A 22,963-nucleotide genomic window follows, 5' to 3' on the forward strand; every position below is an offset into this window, starting at 1 on the left:
CCAAATTTTTAAATGTTCACCAAGCATTGGTTTTTCTTTACCGTTTATCAGATGGAATAACTTCCATTATATGACTATTTAGCATAGGAAATAGATGATACAATTAAAGAAAAGAAGTTTCAGGGTTATTTCATGATCAAAGGTCAAAATTAAGAAAAAAAAATTGCTTGCGTTAGATTCGCTGGAACAGCAGCCTACACCGTGTTAAGTAACGTGATACTGTGAAAGTGTTAAATGTGGATTATTTTACTAAAGTATGTACACAATCATATAAAAATAATGTTAAACTATATAGTATATGTTTGGAAGAATATTTTATGTAAAATATGTAAAAATCTATCATTAAATGGCTTTTTTTGTTATATTTTATCTATATGATTGACTTTGAAGAAATTGTATAAGTTATATGTTATATGTTAAGTTTATATAATACTTCCTGGTATCTTACTGATTGAAAGTGTTATAATAAGCATTTACGTGTAAATTTTTTAGATATTGAGATATTTGGTGTACATTTTTCTATTTGACGAAAAAATAACTTCCATCGACAGGATGTCGAGATAATAATGGAAAGAAATTCAAAATTTATTTACAAAATGGTACGAATAATAAGTAAATAATTAATTATTTGAATAAAGATAGAATAACTTACATGCGAAACCGGTATTTTGTGTCTAATTAGTATAAACTCATTAGAATCAGTCCCCAAAATCTTTTATGCGCGTGTTCCGAAATAAAATACAACTTTACTTCAACGAAAAATTAACTTTGACTTTGATCTTTTTAAAAATCTTATAAACTGATTATTGTTTTCTGAATAGTAAACACTATAGCTACAAAACCACCAAGCACCATTATATGACCGAGTGAACCGTCTACAAAAAATTTAATTGTCCTTTAACTTTGGAACATCTCGCCGAATATTCCTAAGAAGAGTTTATCCGGAGACTGGCGGAAATAGCGATTTTTAAATTGCCTTTGTTCACAGATGCAATTCGAACAATCAGAATTTATTACTTTCCCGCCATATAAACAATTAAACAAATCTTTCACAGCTGTTAAAATACCTCTCGCATCCTTCTTTTCAAAGAAGCAAACTTATCATAAATTCCCATTGCTTTACAATATTCCACGTTTTATTTTGTACTGACATTTTAACTCATTCGGTATCATGATGCAATATTAAGCAATATTTTGAGTGCTACTTAACATATTCATTTTTTGTTAAATTGTTTTAGTAAGAATAATTTATTTAAGAAACAGGTCTATAACAATTCTGCTTGAAATACCTGCAAGTATCAACTTTCAGTGTTGTTATATTTTATGGACCTTCGGGATAATTGACTCTAGCACTTTTAAGTGTTCAATTTGTGTACCGCTCATGCCAGTGCTAGAGGGCATGAGAGATGTTGTACTTTTTCGTTATCCTCATGTACAGACTCGATCATACCGAGTCTGCATGTTTCAGGTATTGTTGTTGTGATTGATGCTTCTGGTGGACCACTCTTTCTTTAGATATTTAAAATAAATGTCTTTATCTTTAAATTCTTTAAATTGTTATTAATTACATGTACATGTACTTCGTAAATAATAGAACAAAATGCTGGTAAGAGTAGCGTTTTACTTTGAATGACTTCTGAAATTTACCTATTATATTATAAGAATTTAAATTATTTTTGCAGAAAACCCCAGATAACGACTATAAGTTACTGTGCATCACAACACTGATATGTAGTACTTTCATTTACAATGTGAAAGGAGTCATCGACAGGGATACATTGGATAAACTTGGGTAACATTATAATACCGTTAACTCTAGACCTTGGCCCTTTCTTTAATGTTTCACTTTTACTTAGTTTAATAAACTAACAATTATAAGTTTGGGTTGAGGTTTCACGAATCATTTGTTTATGGTAATTTTGGGTCACGGCTAATGGTACATTGTATTTGCTTATTGTTTGTGAGATCTTTCAATAATTGAATAATCAACATAAACCATGTCCAAGGTAAATGTTTGCAATGGTACAAAACATTTCAATGCAGCCATTTTACTCTTCCCTTTATAATTACGCTTGCAAAAATATATCTAAGAGGAAAATATGTAGCATTGGGTCACAATTTTTGCAAGCATATCGGAAATTGGACAGAAGCTACTTTGGAAAAATATATGCACCATTAGAATCGCAACACATTTGTTTGGAATATGATACGATATGATATGATTGAAATATTCGAATATTCACTATGGTGAATGTTGGGCGGCGGGCGGGCGGCGGTGGGAAAAAAACTTTCTTAACAGTTTTCTCAGCAACTACTTATCACAGCCTTTTGATATTTGGTATACAGCATCAACACATGGTCCCATATTGTGGGATTCGATTTCAGGTCTGTCGCTCATCTACTTCCTGTTTGCCGACTAAGTTAAATTTTCAACATTAATGGTCAATAGTAAGAAATTTTCGTAACAGTTTTCTCAGCAACTACTTATCACAGCCTCTTGATATTTGGTATACAGCATCAACACATTGTCCCATACAGTGGGATTCGATTTCAGGTCTGTCGCTCATCCACTTCCTGTTTGCCGACTTAGTTAAATTTTCTACATTAATGGTCAATAATAAGAAATTTTCGTAACAGTTTTCTCAGCAACTACTTATCACAGCCTCTTGATATCTGGTATACAGCATCAACACATGGTCCCATACTGTGGGATTCGATTTCAGGTCTGTCGCTTATCCACTTCCTCTTTGCCGACTTAGTGAATTTTTCTACATTAATGGTCAATAATAAGAAATTTTCGTAACAGTTTTCTAAGCAACTACTTATCACAGTCTTTTGATATTTGGTATACAGCATCAGCACATGGTATCATATCGTGGGATTCGATTTCAGGTCTGGACATTTACGGCTGCCATTACCATATAATTTTAATTTGTGACATGTCTTTGACCCATTTTTGGGGGCGCAAGCCCCCAATGTAATTACGATAAATTCAGCTTACTGCCTATTGAACGCATCTAGACTATCTAGCTGCGCTGAGCAAAAATAGTTCCAATATTTTGCCATACTATTCATATAATCATAATACCTTATCTATTTTAAAATTGACTGGTCATTTTATTACTAAATTTTAAATTTTAAATCCTTTTATCACAAAATTACATATACCATTGCTTTACGCGATTTGAATATTACTACGCTAGCAGTCGATAAAAAATTAATGAGAACCAGTTAATTTGTTCTACCTTCTGGTTCCCGATGCATGAGAGCCAAAGTACTTGCATAAATTTAGTACCAATTTTATCAAGTCATAAATTAACTAACTATCAAAGAACAAAATAATTCAAAATAATTCAACTATCATAGAACAAAATAATTCAGGAAAAATGGAATACGATTTTCATATTAAATAACTTTCAAGCTTAAAATGGTTAAAAAGTGTTAATGACAGAGTAAAAATTTGTAAGCGTATGAATACGAACTATTTTTCCTCTGACGTCATTTTCCCGAAATCGCCATCTTGGCCACTCATTCCGGAGATTTGCTATCAATTAGGAAGTCCCAGCTATTACGTTGATATTTTGGTTGCAATCTATTCCGTATGTATAATCAAGTTTTCTTCACAATCTGGTAAAGCTATTGATACATTTCTCTTGATAGACTGCAAATTTTAGTGCATTACATCGATTCAGTGTCAGCTCGGCCCTAAAACGTACTCGGCCCCGAGTCAGCTCGATCTTTTTTCAACTCGGTCCACTTTTCAATTTATTAACATATTGGTTTGTTTTATCACTCTTTATTGTTGAAACCACATAATTAATATATGGACTTATTCAGAAACATGGAAAGATATTTTCTTAAATTATTATTACATTTTTGACTACTTTTTGAACACATCTCTAGAGGGCTTACAGACACTTCATCTCCCAGACACTTCACTCTAGGCCCTTTTTTGCAGACACTTCACCCCTTAGACAGTTCACCCCTCATTTTAAGAAATTTGATTGAGACACTTCACCCCTCATTTTTTTATTTTGTGTTTAACAATTATTTATGTAGAAAATGTTAAATACATTCAATAGTGATTGAGTATGTTTATTGTTTTAACATATTTTATTATTATTTTATCATGTAACTGACCAAAGACAATGGATATATTGTTGTTTTTGCCCTACAAAAAAGGCTCATATCACAAAGTTAATAGTATAAAGTATTTTTTTTTAATTTTTACATATTTTATACTAATTTCAATTGAAGTAAAAGTGATATAACTAATTGAATAATCTTTCTAGTGAAGTGTGTGAACCTTTGTGAATTTTCCTTTGATATATACAATAAGAGTATATTATCTCTTTCACACTTACTTTGTGTCTTTAATTGACAGTATTTTTAATTGTTTAATGGATTGAAAGCAAAACAGGAATACAATTAAGCTGTAAGTTCAGGCTGTTAGCTGTAATGAATTATGATTATTGTATTAATTATCATGTATTGATAGTTTAAGTAATTCATATTATTTAATGTTACTGAATAATTTTGTTTAATTAGCTCATATTTTTGATTAATCATAACTGCAAAATAGCTTCAAGTGTCAAGTTTATAAGCATCATCAGCAAATCAATTTTGCTAAATGGCCATATATAAAGAAAACACATGAAGTATGGCAACCGATTCATTCATTCATATTCATTTATTATTATATTCATTTTATTTATTTATTATAAATAAATTTAATTTTCATACAATTATACCATTTTAATTTGATTATCTAATCAATATATTTTATTTAATTTATAGGGGGGGGGGGGGTGAAGTGTCTTAAGGGGTGAAGTGTCTTCAAAATTTGAGGGGTGAAGTGTCTGGGGGAGTGGTGTCTTGCTACCCTCTAGAGTCAGTGTACCCGGAGTGATTTCAGGACTTTACACCTCCTGAACGTTTCACCTTTGGTCTTTACACCTCCTGGATGTTTCATCTCCTTTTTTATTGTTTACTGTATTGATTAATATCAGTAAGATTGTTTTAGATACCTAAGTTGTTACACCTTAATTGGATTATATTGAGTGATAATTGAGATAACTCAATATCATATAAATTTGCATGATAGACATTGAGAGAATATTTGTTGTTTTTTTTAAATTTTGGTTAAGAAATTTTATTTAAAAAATGACATTCTTATTCAATTAAAATTTACCAAATATTTATCAATGTATGAAAAACAGATAAAAATAAAATGATCAGATTTACTAAATATTCAACTATCATTTTGTCATTAAGATCTATTACAAATACTTGCTGAAAATGCTTTAAAAAAATCAAGCTAGAATGAATTTATTACCAATTATTTCAAATTAAATACTTTAATAGAAAAATACTCTCTTGTAAAAATAAGATAAAATATTAAAAATCATGTAAGTAAATAAAATTAAATGTACTAAAATTGTCATGTAAGTAAATAAAATTAAATGTACTAACATTGAATTTTCTTTTATATAATACTGTGTGTATATAATACAAAATATTAAAAATCTATAATAATATAAAACATTTCGGACTAATCACTATGATTACTATAATACAATATGTACACTGTACACTTTCACTAGTTCAACCTTGCAAGTTTTCATTTGCTTTTTCACTGTTTTCACTGAAGTGACTATTTGTGAATGTCGACTATTTTCACTAAAATTCACTTTACACAGAATACTCAGCAATTCCATATGAATGTGAAATAGCACGCAAAAGTTTAGTAGCACTGTTGATTTCACCATTGGCATATCGTTCCCAGTCCTTTTGAATAGATTCCTCAACAACCCGGTATTTTTTCGCTGCAATCGACCTATTCCATGATCCAACAGTTCATAGAGGTCATGTTATGCTTCCTTGGCCTGCTTCCTGGGACAAGTTTATAGAAAGACAATGACTGGAAACCTACATCCCCATTGAGTCGGCGATGAAACCCTTCAACATCATTGTTGGTTCGGATTGAGTGTTGGTAGATAGACCAGTTCTGAATGGGGAATGTGTTGGATCGATCCAAGTTGATCTAATGTAGTTTACCAGTTGGCAAAGTTGGTCTGTGTTGGCTTTGGCTGCTAGAGACTCGGAGACTGGACGGATATGATTAGATGGCAGGAAGGGAAGAGCAAGCAGCTTCTTAATGTATTCCCAGATCGACTTTCTTTCCATGAAGGCGGGACCAAACCCAGTTGATTGGACGTGCCTCAACACAGCCTGACACCAGTGGAAACAACACCCTTTGATGCCAGCATTGGGGAATACCACTCTAATGGCACTCCATGCGGCTGAAAATAGACAAATTATAATGTTTTTTTTTTATATACAATAGCACTTGATAAGTTAATGGAATATTATATATATATATTATATAATATATAACTGCAACATGTTCATGTATTTCTATAGACTGATGGTGTGTTAAACTGTTCATTCGTACATTTTGTTGCTTCTGAGGGATCACAGTTTCTTATTCCTTTAATTCTACAATGATCAACAACTTGGATCCTGCATTTTTACATAAAAATCAGTACTAAACATATAAATTTATAAGTTGTTTGTCCAACAAACTTACCAGCTTCAAAATCAAGCACAAATCCCTCTACAGAAATGTGTTCTCCCAGGATGTCACGGGTCTTTTGAAGGACAGCAATGTAATCATCCTTGCTACGTCGACTCATAAGTACGAAGTAGTGGTAGCTGCGCCATGGCTTCATCAGTACGCACAAACCCATGAATCGACAACAGTTGACCACCTCTGAATGGCGCATCTAATATCTGTAAACACTTTTTTTTATTAACAATTCATTTCAGTCAGTTTAGATCATATTTGCATCTATATGTTCCAGCAAAATCCAAGTTTTTGTATGAATATAGTAATTGAAATATATATCTGAAAATAACTGTAAAAATTAAAAGAACAGTGGGTAAATGTGTCTGGACTCCCCTTGCTCACAAGTTCTTGTGCTTTCAACAATGTATATATAAAAGGTTTTTCAATAGTCAGTACATTATATCAAATTCAATATCATGTTTTTAAAATAAAGTATGTATAAAGAAAAAGTATAATTACCCTAAATGTAACATCCATAAACCAGCGTTTAGTAGTGCGGCAGAAGATCCAGTTGCTTTGGTGTAGCAAATATGATGTGTCGTTGATCATCGACTCTGAGATCACCCACAATGAAATCCTTCGCGCCAAGATACTCGTAATCAACTTCGAAGTTTAAATCTACAGGATTCTTCGGTCTCATTCTCTCACGTTGTCGATTGGCGGTTCACTGTAGGCTGTTTGCTGAAGTTACGTTTGGGCGCTGACCTTTGTCACTCATGGCTGACTTGACAATGTCTCGTGCCGAATGAAAAATGTGATGGCTAGCTTCTGACTTCACCTTCGTAACGAGCTGTTTCTTGTACAGTAGACTTGGGTCAGGCTCATGAGTGTGTGTTGTTAATCCCCTTCTGTAATTATCACCAGAGCTTGTCACCTTGGCTTGGCTATGATTCACCTTATTACGTATATGACAACGCCACACAATTCCATCTTTTCTTCAGGGTTTTCAGATGGCTGTATGACACAACAAATGGACCATCTTTCTTAGTGCCGGTTGGCATTAGTGTGTACGTGACTGGTTCATCTTCTATGATGGATGTGGAAAGTGGACCACAGTCAGCAGTGTTTTCCACAATCTCAGTCTGTGATTCGGGCTCAGTGGGAACACAAACACTGTTGTCTAGGGCATCATCTACGATAGTTTCTGACACAACTGGTGGAGGTGTTGGTGGAGGTGGAATTTCTACAGACTCGTTGAGGTCGTTGTTGGAATCAATGTCCATGTCCACACAGTCAACATCATCATCTCTTGAAACAGTGTTCAGCTCTCTAAGCTCAAGTTGGCTACAGGTAATACACTTGAATGGAATGTCAAGGCCAGCTGTGACAGCGTTCTATATGCCCGGTGTGTTATACCTATATCGAGGGGTATATGCAAAAACCACGTAAATGAAGATCATTTTCTATTCCATATAAATAATATTTCGGTGCAAAAACCACTCATTTAAAGTTACAGTCTTCTTGCAGATCCATTTTTTTTAAAAGTATACTGTTAACAATTTTAGGCTAGAACATCTTAAATACAGACAAGCTTTTTTTGCAGAAACAATAATCTGAAAATCAGTTTATTTTCTATTTGCAAAAACCACGTATATAGAGATACGTCAGTCTTACAGACAAAACTTTCACCTCATGATTAATATTATTTTTATGTAAAAACAGCGTAAATGATTATAAATGTTTTTTCCTGAAAATGAAACCTTTGTTGTTCTCACATTTAAGAACATTTATGATTTCAATGGTGTTTAATTGGTTTTATCAGAGAACGTCATGATACAAATGACTGATGTTCAGCAATAAAACAATGTATCTGGTATATTTCTTACATTGTCTCAGTCATTATTTTTGGGGTAATTATAAACATAGAGAGATCACAAGAGTTTTAAAAAAACATTTTGTTTGTGAAGGTATGTTTATTTATTATTAAAATTATTCTTGTTTTTTTGCAATAAATGAAATTTTTAGAAAATAATTATGAGTGCGAGAAGACAAACTCAACTATTTATGAAGGATAATTACAATTTCATAAATGTTATAAAAAATTTCATGTCACTGCAAAATATCGAATCGAAATAACAAATTAAAAAAAAATATATATATTTCACTGTAAATGAACTCCTAAACTATCAACTTATTTTCATTCAATAAAATGTAATATATCACGCTTCCCAATATACACAGCTTGTTAACTTCAACTAAAGTGCCAGCCCCATCTGTGTGTATTATAGTTAGGTCCACATCCTACTGTTTTATGAGGGACTGGGATAGATGATTTAACCCTTTCCCCTACCATGAGCATATTGTGAAAAATGGCCGTTTTCACGGAAAAGCCTCCTGTAACAAGTTCAAACTGCTATGAAACTATGAAAAAATGCTTCAATACTAATCAAACTTGGCACAAATGTTGACTGGACCATTGCCTTTGTAACAACATGCTCAGTATTAAATTTCCTGTTACCATGGCAACGAGGGGACATCTCAAAATTGACAAAAATCACTATTTTGCCTCGATTTTTTCAATCAAAATTTATTTTGAAGTGCTGCAACTTCTCAAGGGATTGAGATAGAGTCAAAGGCTTTTCAGCGTTGGTTACACGTTACCTTATGATCGACCTGGGGTAATTTTTAGCCTCACACAAGTCCAAAATTTTCTTGGCGATGAGGGGGACTCCGCCCCCTTCAACCCCCCCCCCCAAACAGAAGGGGGCACATTCCCCTTCTGGCAACCCCCTGATGTATCTTTTGGATGGGGGCGGCGCCGAAAAAGTGCTCACTTTTTTTAGCAACATTTCTCGAACGAAACCATGTGTTTTGGGTCCAAATAGGACATTTTTCACTATTTCAGACCTAAAATGGGGGTGGGGGGGTCGAAATTGCGGTGTTTCGCGTATATATGTGGTAAAGGGTTAAGGCTATTTATGGCTAAAGATTTTATGTTTTAACAATTTACTAATTTTAATCACATATTTAAACATATCTAACATTTGCAACTCTTCTATATATCCTGTTCTGGATTTTGTATTTGTTTCTAATTAAGACTATCACTTAATTCTAAAATCACAAAAAAAGACAAATGCTAACATGTAAAATTGTGCATTAATTTGTAGGGTATAAAAATGTATCTATATTTTTGTTTTGAGTAATGCTATCATAAAATCATTGGTGCAGCAGGCAAATAGCAGTTCAATATTAATAGCTCTCATAATCCATACAGCATTACATTTTATATTTTATTTTAAAATAAATTTTGTATATAGGTACTTAGAAAAATGTATCTATCTTGTTTTAAGTCAATTAACATAAAAAATGACAAATAAAATGTATCTTAAAAGATAATATTATCACTCACCTGAATTACAAACAATCTGTTGCCAAGAATTACATCCATCACAAGAAACTGCTAAATCATCATCTAACACAAATTCAGAGCAAGAAGCACAAAGATACACAGAATCAAACATTGTGAAAGTATACATTATGTATCAATTGTTGGCCTTTGATTTTCTTTAATCTATTCTATTTAAAAAAGGTACTTTGATCTGACAAATCAATTAAATTTTCACAAATTTGTTACAGAGAACTATAAGTTACACACTTCTAAAGGTGCTAATTAAGTAATTAATAAGCCAGTGTTTATAATGCTTTATTCAAAATTCTTTCACACTTCTAATTGTTCTTATCTGTTATATAAAAACATATTTTAATTAATCAATATTTTTTATGGTATTTAATTTTTGGATAACAAAAAAAAAATGAAATAATACATACATGTAGACTTATAGCTGATAATTCTTTCAGAACTCATATTTATAATTATTTTTCCAGGGAAATTTCACTATATTTATGTCAAAAAAATCTTCTTTATATCATGAATGTAATTGTTTGCAAGTATGTTTATATTATATATAATATTATAACCCATAATGGTATTTATTTCATATATTTATCAAATTTAAAAAGTGGAGGTGAAAAGACCTGGGTTTTGAAGGTGAAACGTCCAAGGGTGAAACATCCAGGAGGTGTAAAGTCCAAACACCCCCGGAGTCGTACACTTTTTTAAGTAAAAATAAGAAAATTATCTTATAGTTAAAAATTCTTCTTACAATAGATATTATTTTGAAAATTACATCCTTTATTACCGAAACGTTTCTATCTTAAGTAGGTCATACTTCTAGGCGCACTTGATTTTAAGCAACGGGAATGGGCCAAATATGATAAATAGTGGACTCGGTTCCGCACACAAGGCCATTTTATACTGAAAGGTTATTTTACATCTTAAACATGTTTTATAAATTATTTAACATCTCTAAGTCAAGATAAGTTATATTTCTTTGCAAATTTTCAGGACTTCAAATAAATTTAATGCACATTCTTACTGCGTACAGTATACAAACATTTATTTCCAAGCATAGTAGCACACAGGAATCATGAAGCAGCAATTGAAATATACTTTTTACCACTTGTAGGTAGTAAAGACAGACATAAAACATTATTATTGAAGGTTTTTTCATCTGTATAGTTATGATTTGTTCGATTAAAAGTTTGGTATCATTTTAAACAAAAGAATCAAGGTGAAATGACTTAACGTTTGGTAGTTGGGAGAAGTTAATTCATGTGTATATATTTCATAACTAACAGCAAATTTGCCATAACAAAAACATACATTTCTTTTCCAATATATATTTTATAATGATCTTAACATTAAAATAGAAATTAGCATGGTTTAATTGCTGAATAAGTTGTTTTTATGTGTGACCTACACAGCCATGTACATGTATTGACAATATCGTCTGCACTGTCTAGGGAGAGGCTTTGGTGCAAGATCCCAGATTATGTCATATCCTGTTGCAAACATGCCAGTTCAGTGAAACACAAATGAAAACTAAATAAATTCATTTGATTTTTTTAAAGAAAAAATGAAAAATGGGAAAGTGTGCGGGACCGGGTCCTGTGCGGGACCGGGTACACTGACTCTATTACTGTATTAGCTATCTAAGCTAAACAAAATAGGCCCAGAACTTGTCATGGTATACAAGTTAAAAGTAATAATTGGTGAAAATGATAGTTTTCAATTTTGTGATCATGATTTTTGCAAGCGACTGGAGGTACTGCCCAAGCCCTGTAATGAATAAAATCCTATCCTATGAGAGGTCCCAAAATTTTAAAGGACTGAATAATTATAATTGTTAAATACAATATGACTCAAGTTCAGATATACTTATTTCATACATGTAGATCTGATTTCCACAGTTTTGCCTTCATCAGATGTAGGATTTCATGATATTTATGGTCAGTCCATAATTTCATAGATCTTTTATTTGTAAATTTATAGACATTTATATAAAAAAGTAGTTGTATTAAAATTCAAACCACAGGTCAATAATAATAAGATTACTGATTATATTATTAAATATAACAGATTCCAGATGTGCGTATCGGCGTATTTTACGCTTCAAAATCAACTAAAAACGCACAAGGTTGCCAATTTGTTGCGTTCATTTACGCACTCTGTAAATTAATTACGCAAAGACTGTAAATTTGAAGCATTTTTGATGTGTACTTTCATTTTCAAAACAGCTGATTGACCGCTTCCATTTTAACAGTTGACTGTGTATCTATTTCCAATTAATACCTGTCAAGATACTTTCAACTATTTTTCTCTGTAAACCAGTCAAATTATGTCTTTATTGCTTAGGCGCTTGATAAAACAATTGTTCTATTTTCTTGATAATTGCAAGGATTTATTTATACACATGTAGTGCATGGTTGCTTCAAGGGCTAATAAAATTGACATTTTTTTTTCACACAACTCTGTTGCCGGGAAAACTATTGTAAACCGTAGTGTATTTAAAATGAAAAGAGCACAAGAAAATGTGAGTCATAATATACATGAATGGAGGCGCTTTAAACATACAGAATTTGGCAATTGACAGGTGGTTATCTACATTGGTTATGTCATTGTCGAAGATTATTGAGTGTAAACAATATAAATATGCACATGAAAGGCCTTTCAACTGAAATGAAATTCATGCTGAATATCTGCTAAATTTCACATGATCTTTCAGGGAAATAAAAAAAAGATGTTTATTTTGATATTTCCCCCTTAATTATATTTTTATATTATATATTATATTTTCCAAGAATCAAATTATTTTTAACAAACAAAAGTGTGGTACAGTCATCTTTTATTCTGTTTGGTACTTAATAAAAAATAAAATACCAATAAATCTGTAATGCTATTTTAGTCTTGTAGAGATTAATTGGACCAGACTTAGTGACTTAGAATTTATTTTTGTTTTAAATGTATATAAAAAGAAAGATTTATGTAATAAACTTAGTTAGAGAATGGTGTGTTAATTTTAATGTATGGTGCATTAAAACAGAGTACCTCCTTTAATTTTACTCTGTAGATTTTTGATCTATTTAAATTTACCCCCACATTCTGGAAAGTGGGGGTAAGTAATTACCCCCCGTGTCAAAAAATTATCTGGAACTCTGTATAACAGTATAGCAATATTTAGAACAATTTGATGCCTATCAATTTTCACTTTAAACAAAAATTTAAAAGTCATCATACACATTACCTTTGTTGATATAAACAATAAATAAAAACAACTTGTCTTTAGCAGTGTAATTTTATATACATCATATTAAGTCATCATTACTTTTATTGTTTAACATCTATATGATTATTATACTAATAGTATTCAAAAATTTTGTTGATGGAAGTCTATGAATTGGTAGAGGAAGGAATAATTAATCATGGCAGTGGCTAGCAGTATGAACCAGTATTGTTTGACTGTATGCGAGTCACATACGACTAGCATATACTCACTGTTGAGGCTAGTTGTACAGCATTTTAAAAATGAGTTGCCTAAAACAATAATATGCAAACTTGTTTTTCTAAAAGAAGATTTTATTGAATATCATATACAATTTCAGTCAATGCGAAAGTCAAAAAAAATCCAGCTACAAGTACTGGGATCCTTAGATTTATTTCCGACCCTGATGATTTTTTACCGGCCCGGACTCTGAAAGGTATTTTTTGTAGGGATGGGGAAGGGATATTGCCATAATTATAAAGAAAATATTTAGCATATATGAATTATCCGACTCAACAATGAGATACTATGAAAAAAATATACAGAAACATAATTAATAAAACATTAGCATAATTCACAAGAAAACAATACATCTTTAATTTTGAAGATTGGAGAAAAAATATGTTTTGGTAAGGAAATTATCCAAGACAAGATGGTGGCTTACATTACTTAGCAAAAACTGGTTGTATCCTGCGGTGATTTGGGTTATCTTGGTGTGTGAATAAAAGCAAAACTAAAAAAAGATAGAATGATCTTGGAAGCTTGCATATTTTAGAAGGCCAAAAATTGTTTCAGACTAGCTGAAATTTTATTCGGACATGACAACTGACTGTATCTAAATTTATCTCGGCCCTACTGATTTTTAGTTGGTGAGGTCCGAGGACCGACAGCTTTTCGCACAGACTGCTGAATAGTAATTTTTAGTGTTTGATGATCAGAAGATTTTTTTTCCTTCTGAAAATCATGGACTTGAATAATTCAAATCTGTGTGAAAGCGCAAAGTGAAAGAGACTGAAAATTAATTTATTATACCCCCACAAACGAAGTTTAGTGGGGGTATATAGGAGTCAGCTTGTCGGTCGGTCGGTCCACATCATGGTTTCCGGACGATAACTAGAGTTTGGAATGAGGTATTGTAATCAAACTTGGTATAAAGCAACCTTATGTGGAAACTCCAGTTGGTATTGCATTTGGACCCCCTAGGGTCAAGGTCAAGGTCACTATTACTAAAAATAGAAAAATGGTTTCCGGACAATAACTAGAGTTAGGAATGAGATAGTGTTATCAAACTTGGCCTGTAGCAAGCTTATATAACGACCTGGGTTGGTATTGCATTTGGGCCCCCTGGGGTCAAGGTCACCGTTACTAAAAATAGAAAAATGGTTTCCGGACAATAACTTGACTCAGGAATGAGATACTGTAATCAAACATGGTGAATAGCAAGCTTATATGAAGACCTGGGTTGGTATTGCATTTGGACCCCCCTGGGGTCAAGGTCAAGGTCACCGTTACTTAAAATAGAAAAATAGTTTCCGGACAATAACTTGACTTAGGAATAAGATACTGTTATCAAACTTGGTGTATAGCAAGCCTATATGAAGACCTGGGCTGGTACTGCATTTGGACCCTCTGGGGTCAAGGTCACCGTTACGAAAAATAGAAAAATGGTATCCAAACAATAACTTGACTTAGGAATGAGATATTGATATCAAACTTGGCGTATAGCAAGCTTTTATGAAGACCTTGGTTGGTATTGCATTTGGGCCCCCTGAGGTCAAGGTCACGGTAAGGAAAAATAGAAAAATGGTTTTCTGACTATAACTAGAGTTAGGAATGAGATATTGTAATCTAATTTGGTGTAAAGGAAGCTTATATGAAGACCTTGGTTGGTATTGCATTTGGACCCCTAGGGTCAAGGTCACCTTTACAGTGTTACTAAAAATAGATATATGGTTTCCGGACAATAACTAGAGTAAGGAATAAGATATTGAGATATGAAACTTGGCGCATAACAAGCTTATATGAAGACCTTGGTTGTTATTGCATTTGGGCCCCCTGGGGTCAAGGTCAAGGTCACCGTTACGAAAATAGAAAAATGGTTTTTGGACAATAACTAGAGTTAGGAATGAGATATTGTAATCTTATTTGGTGTATAGGAAGCTTATATAAAGACCTGGGTTGGTATTGCATTTGGGCCCCCTAGAGTCAAGGTCACCGTTAAAGTGTTACTAAAAATAGAAAAATTGTTTCCGAACAATAACTAGAGTTAGGATAGAGATATTGTAATCAAACTTGGTGTATAGCAAGCTTATTTCGAGACCCCAGTTGCGATTACAATTAATTGAAATATTTCTTTGTACACAGTTGATAGTTTGGGTTAAAATTTTTCTTCAGACTACTTTTTTTTCACAAAGTCAAAGTTGCTGGTGGGGGTATTAATCACCTTCAGTGATAGGTCTAGTTATTTCTATGGACAATATAGATGTAATACATTTGTAATCAAACATGTGGGTCAATTTCCAACAGTAGTTGAATTATGACAAAGTATTTTATTTCACTTTTAGCTACTTGAAAATTTCATGCTGGATGTTTGCTTACCATTACATTTTGCATAAGAGCTCTTTGATTGACATATCATTTCTGATATAATGCAGTGTCTATTCTAGGATGGGTGATGGGGGGATTCACTCCTATTTTTGAGAAATCACCCCTATTTTTTGAGAGGAAGGGGGAAAATTTAACATTGACAAAGAAGGAAAAAGATCAACAAATGTAATAAATTCTCAACGTTATAGTAGAATTATTAGGAAAAAATATATATGTTCATTCTTTGTAAAAATGTTAGAAGACTTGCAAGTTACCGATTTTATCATTGCATTTATTTATTATTGAAAAAATGCTGAATGGCTATCCTTAACAGTGTGTATAGGCTAGAACTTTTAGTTTGCATTTAGGGTCAAAATATATTGTTACAGTCATGACGGCTTTCCCATTGCTGTCAACAAACTTTAATCTTGTTCATAACTTTTCAGATCTTGGTGTATTGTCTTCATACTTGGCCACAACAACCCTTAAATAGACCAGACTAAACTTGACCTCCATGTTAACATTCAAGGTAAAATATCTAAATTTTCTTGATTTTTGCTATTAGTGGCTATGACTTTGTTATTTTTGAATGGATTGTCTTCAAACTTGAACGCAACAATCTTTCAGGATAGGACCTGATTCACTCATAAATGTCCTTGAAGCTTCTGTGATAGAAGTTGTGCAGAATAATACAAACCCAGAACAATTTCATTTTAAACACTTGGTTTTGCAACTTCTGAGGCAATGGATTTTAAAGATACAATGTAGTTGTTTTCTTAAAATTTCAGGTCAGTATAGTAAATTGTAAAGACATTTATTACATACTGTATATACACTATAACTACTATGGTATACTAAAAAAATCTTTGTGCTTGGACAATTTTGAACAAATTGTTTTTTAAACAGTGTAAGAAATTAGGATTTGAATCGACTAGTCTGGTCGGACTACCAGATTAGAATATTCACTAGCCCAAAAGACATTTCACTAGCACGATTCATTTGTTCAAAACAGTTGTTTATATTGCTTCTGAAAATACAGTAGCCTGGTCAGACTTGTTACTGTAAAAAGTTGGTAGCCCGAGGAGAAATTTAGTAGTCGGGCCCTCGGACTACTGCTAATTTCGAACACTGATTAAATTATTGATTTGATATCAACTAACATAATTATTGGGATTCCAAAATGTATATCAAATAACAATTATCTTTTATCTTTCCAACATTCTGTTTCAGAAGGTCGGCCTACATTCAGATTTGTGAATGTGAATGGCAGGATATCGATTTTAAGGATGCTTTAGGGTCAATGAGGATGAAAAAGAGAGATAAAGGCTAAAATGTGAGACTGTCAATCTGACTAACCTTGAAGTGAATAAATAGAAAAATGTTTCTTTCAGTAGCATGACATTTAAGGAAGAGGTACATGATTATTTAGAAGTTATATATATGTTATTTCTTAATTATTATATTCTAATAGTTTTTTTCTTGACTTGTTTAAAGGCTGACACAGGACAGTTAATTTTAAGTCAGTGCTTCTGTCACTGGATAGACTATTGTCACAAAAAGCCAAATTTATAAAAAAGGAACTACAGTGTATTTAAATATCATCTTATACTAGAAATTAGGAACAAAATTAATAGCAAGAACAATTGTGGCATGTAACATGTATTTAGGAATTCAGCTTTCCTTTCCTTTTCACCTCAGGAGAATTCACATTAAAATAATGAATATTCACAGTAAGCACTCCGACATATCTGACATATATGATTATCTTATCTTCACTTAGCTGTCTATAGCTTATCAGAATTACTCACATTTATAAATTTAAATATTTTTGAAAAAATTGCTGCTTAGCAAATAGATAAAATACTTTGGGTGTCTGTGGCGGATTGGTTGACTTTAAACATTTAAGCCTTTCACTGCTGTAGGTTCGAGCTCTGCAAGGGTTTATGGATTATTTCATGTGAGAAAGCTATCCAGCTCATTTATGGAACATAGGTGCACCAAGGTCTTCCTATACCAGTAAAGCTGGTAATTGTGCTTTAAATTGCCCCCTCCTCCCTCCCCGAAAAAACAACTAAATAATGGAATTTTTATTTTGCAATTAACTTTTTCTAAACAAATATTTCAGGAAACAGAGGTGTTTGTATGATAGAAAAGTAAAAGCAGGAGTGATAAGGACAGATACATGTAGATGTGTCTTCATGTCGGAAACACTAGAGAAATTGAAATATTTGGGTTTTTCAAAACTTAAAAGAAATTGGAATGCCAGGATACTGCCTGCCCTTTGCGATGTTGGATAATGAGTTCTTAGATGTGATGTCAAAAGTCTCATGAATATAGTACCATGACTTAATCTAATTAAAAAAAGAAATGACATTGAGGAGAAAACTAGTCACCAGTCTTTCACCAAGAACATGAGATAACTTTCCAATATTTGAAACATCATAATCTTGCAAACTCAGAAAAAGTCAGATTGCACAAATAATCACAAATGTTATCTTTTGGTGCAATGGATTGAAAAACTGATGTTAAATGCTCCTTTATATGTAATTGTGTAGGTTGAATACCACTAAATTAATTTCTTCTTCACTCTGTTAAATTACGAAGTTACCCAAGCCAAAATACATTTGAATCACTAATTCTAAAACTACATTTTTCGTTAATAAATGAAAATGCATGTCTTTTTACAAAAAAAAGTATCCGAGTTTTTTGTTGTTATTTTTACATAACATTGTATAAAAGTAACAGTCCTTACTGAAAATTTCTGATAAAAAAATATTTTTTATTTGACATATATGAATAGCAAAGGAATTATAAAATGTCTAAACATGTTATTCTACGTTTTAATTTACTCAATAAAAATGATTTTAGAAGAAAAACAAAGAACCGAAATTATCTACTCGCGCGTGCTAAAAATGTGCTTTTTACGTACCTCTTCCAGGCCCTCACAAAATTACCCGTCTTGTTTCTAAATATAACTTTTATGGTGATACCGGAATATCGAAGAGTTGAAGTGTATTATGCAGCCCCCAAAACACCGATTTTCGGCCGAGATTGTCTCCCAAGCCAGTAGCCGGTAAATTCCGTATACCATACGACCTACTTATAAATAGATACTATTGTATATAACCGGTTGTGAAATCTTCTAAAGTAAGGAGCCCGGTAAAGGTCATTCAATTCAAGACTATAGACGTAGACTCGTGAGTTCTTATCCTGGTACAGCCAATTTTTTTTTATTGTAATTTAAAACTGCCATTCTCTTTAAACTCGTGGAAACCTTTTTTGATGTACAGTATTTGTTTAGTACTTTTAATAACTACACACATACATGTATGTATAGCGTGTATGCGCTTAAGCATATACGATTGTATAATGTAACCGTTGAAAAATATGCTTTCAAGAGAAAAAAAAACATGTGATTGTCCGTACTTTTTTACGGAAACATTCCGAAAACAAAGGAAACAACATCGTCAACAGGATGGCAGTATCGGTAGTACAAATGACACTGTCAGTGAAATCGACTTGTCGATTATAAACGCGCTGTTATCTTTAAAGATCATGTAATGAATAAGATATATTGTATAAAAAAAACTGCTTAAATGGTATCCTAAAACCAGATGTAGTGCAATGATTTCAAATTAATTCTTGCAAGTAAATTTTAGAAAAATGTGTTTCTTCATAACGTTGTTGTGTTGGTTAGGAATCGAACCAGAGACCTTCAGATTTTTGGCCCGGCATCTGTACTTATATACAACACATTTCCTCAATGTTACATTAACAAAATATATCGATATGTTCGTTAGATACCAGTGTTTATCCAATGACCTTTACGAAAGTTTATGAATAGCCAGGTCAATATTGTTAAACTACGAAAGCCTAATAGTGTCAAATAAAATAGAAATGAAAAGGCGTTATAACTCGAATAAAGGCATTATTACGCGAATCAAAAGGTGTAATAACGCGAATAAAGGCGTTATAACGCGAATCAAAAGCGTAATAACGCAAATGAAGGCGTTATAACGCGAATCAAAAGCGTAATAACGCGAATAAAGGCGTTATAACGCGAATAAAAAAGGCGTAATAACGCGAATAAAGGCGTAGCAACGCGAATAAAGGAGTTATAACGCGAATCAAAAGGCGTAATAACCTGAATAAAGGCTTTATTACACGAATCAAAAGGCGTAATAACGCAAATAAAGGCGTTATAACGCAAATCAAAAGGTGTTATATCGCGAATAAAGGCGTAATAGCGCGAATCAAAAGTCGTAATTACGCAAATAAAGGCATTTAGACATCGACGCTAATTTTGGTTGTCACCCTTTCTAAGAAACGGACAGTTGTCAATGTAAACAAAAATATGTCATTCAGTTTAACCCTCTTATTAATACATTTGAAAACATGAGAAAACAAAATAAATATGAGACAATGTTGTTTTATTGTTGATTATATCGATAAAAACTCCATATATTTGGTTGTGAGAATAACATATAGTGCCAGTTTTTATTAACTTTAGGGCCTCCGAGACTGATGTCTAGCTCCATTTGTCTTCGATCCGATTTTATTGCTAAAGTCAAACTGAAAATTCTGAGGGTTTTATTTTGTCTTTCGCAGCGTTATTGTATTCTTTTCTTGAGTTTATAAATCTTCAATGTTAAGCTTTGTTGATTGACACTGATTACGACATTTAAACTGAAAGTTTCTACAGTTCATTCAACGTCAGCAGCCATTTTGAAAGTCACTGAGAGTTGATTACGTCATTTTGCACGTGCGCTCGTTCACTCGCCTATTATGGTAAAATAATGTCGAATAGCAAGGCTGCCGAATTTGCATAATGACCTAGATCTTACCATAATGGCCTTATAATACCTTAGATTTTGTTACTATATATAGTAACATAGGTATTAATACGCCTTTTGATTCGCGTTATCACGCCTTTATTCGCGTTATTATGCCTTTTGATTCGAGTTATAACGCCTTTATTCGCGTTATTACGCCTTTTGATTCGCGTAATAATGCCTTTATTCGCGTTATAACGCCTTTGCATTTTTATTTTTTATTCTATTTGGCTTTCGTTTTAAACAATACTAGTCCTCATAAATTTTCGCATATTATTATCATAATATTTACACATGAAAATTATACGCAAACGATTTAAATTACATGCACATTCGGAACTGCCTCGGCTATTATCTATAATAACCTCGGAAACAATACTGAATGAAAGTAGTTCTACCACGTGGTTTCAGCAGAGATAATGTAAAATTGACATCTAATGTCTGTTCCGGTACTCTTATGCTTGGTACATATGTCTTACAACAATTTGTAATTGAAATATTCTCACTGATGTTCAATATCAAACAAATCCGACTAAATGTCAACAGGTTGGTTTTTTGTACTTTCGGTTTCTACAGCCATAATAATAAATATATAAATAATGTATTGTTTGCTTTTGTACCTCTGAATTCACTTATTTAAGGTGGACTTTCACTGCATGTATTGGAAACAAACTTGTCAACAACTCCCAGCATTATATTACTATTTGTGTACATGTTTAGTTTCTTAGCGTAGGTTAGACTGAAATACCGCATCCGTTCTGTGTATTCATACTACATGTATTGTTTTCGAGGTCCTTATCCGAAGACTGGCGGAAAGGGCCGAGTAGATTGTTACATGCATTCGCATGTAAGCTGTTTCTGTATATAGCTCGTAAGCAAGAACCGAAATGTTGGGAAATGCTCAGAAGTAATATATTTAAAAGGGATGTTTTTATTACTTTGGTAGGTTCGTCACATTCTACGCTAAAAAGGTTTCAGTAAGTGGAGACATACGTCAAAATGCATTCTCGTCTGACATTGGACTTTATTTTCCGAAATTTGTTCTTTGCTTGAGAGACTTTTCGTACAACTTGGACAAAGAAAGTCCAAATGCCTACTTAGAGAGACGCCTTCACATGAGTTCTGACGAATATCGTCTCGATGAAAGAAATACATACATCCAAATTCGTGCATGTATTCGAACATTCTTCCCCCAACGCGAATGCTTTGTTTTTGATGCGCCAGTCGCTGGAAGAGTTAAACTTGCTCAATTGGAGAGTATGGACGAACGGGAATTGCTTGAGTCGTTTACAGAAGATTCAGATGTATTTATAGAAAAAATAACAAAATATCAACCAAAAATACTCCTCGATGGCAGTAGGATAAATGGCAACAGTAAGTTATATTAAGTTATTCTGTACATGATCAATTTTCTATTTTCTTTTTATAAAGAAGTTGTTTTATTGTTGCAAACATATGTGTGAACTAGTATTTTTTGGAGGAAAATACTGTCTCTGTTTTAAATTTTACTTCTTACAGAAACATACTTGAGATGATAATTGTTATTTGTTATTGTTTTATTACATTCGAATGATTAATTAAAACTTCAAATGATGATTGAAGAAAAAAATAAATAAAAACTCATCTTGGTCAAAAACAATAACAAGCGATATATTTTCTTATCATTTCAATCTTCTTGAGCACAGTTGATGATAATAATAATAATAATAATGATAATAATAATAATAATAATAATAATAATAATAACTTTATTTACCGAAGGTAACACATTAAGACAAATACAGATTTACAATGCGGCCTTCTAAAAACACACACACACACACACACACAAACACACAAACACACACACACACACACACACACACACACAAAAGAGCACATATCAATCGAAGAAAATATAACATGTAAAAGAAATGATTAAATGGTTATTACAATTTTAACATATATTAACACATATACTTAACATTTATACAATTCATTTTATTTATCATTAAACAGAACAGAACAGAACATATCTTTATTCAGACCTGTACATAGTACATCATCCTCAACACATATATATAACAACTAAATATTCTGCACATGATTAAAGCGTTACAAATCAATACAATTTTAATCTTTTTTTTTTTTTTTTTAAACATAATACTTTCATCAGTGCATCATTTTAATCTGCAATAATGAATTTAAAAGGTAAAATAACACAGTCAAAAAAACTTGAAACTAAGACAGACACCCATTATTAGAAAACATAATAATTAAAAACACATGTATGAATATAAAGAGCGTATCTTGTATATAATACATACGGACCGTGC

General features: G+C 32.3%; 2 protein-coding genes across 2 annotated transcripts in view; one reads left to right on the top strand and one right to left on the bottom strand.

Moving 5' to 3' along the window:
• Positions 1–1,644: 1,644 nt before the first annotated feature.
• The window catches only part of LOC132758262 (guanylate-binding protein 1-like), a 59,072-nt gene continuing 37,753 nt past the window's right edge, over positions 1,645–22,963 (top strand). The window contains exons 1-2 of the mRNA XM_060749824.1: positions 1,645–1,792; positions 21,595–22,022. Coding sequence (XP_060605807.1) covers positions 21,764–22,022 — 259 coding nt within the window. The 5' untranslated portion in view covers positions 1,645–1,792; positions 21,595–21,763. The remainder of the gene's footprint in view (positions 1,793–21,594; positions 22,023–22,963) is intronic.
• On the bottom strand, positions 5,302–6,930 carry LOC132758261 (uncharacterized). The gene is made up of 2 exons (XM_060749823.1): positions 6,590–6,930; positions 5,302–6,302 (listed from the first exon to the last, which is right to left on the bottom strand). Exons 1-2 carry the CDS (start codon positions 6,783–6,785, stop codon positions 5,929–5,931), a joined length of 570 nt encoding a protein of 189 aa, XP_060605806.1. The 5' UTR covers positions 6,786–6,930; the 3' UTR covers positions 5,302–5,928.

The sequence above is a fragment of the Ruditapes philippinarum genome, unplaced genomic scaffold (assembly GCF_026571515.1).
Source record: "Ruditapes philippinarum isolate M1 unplaced genomic scaffold, ASM2657151v2 ctg1473_1_1_1_1, whole genome shotgun sequence".
NCBI lineage: Eukaryota > Metazoa > Mollusca > Bivalvia > Venerida > Veneridae > Ruditapes > Ruditapes philippinarum.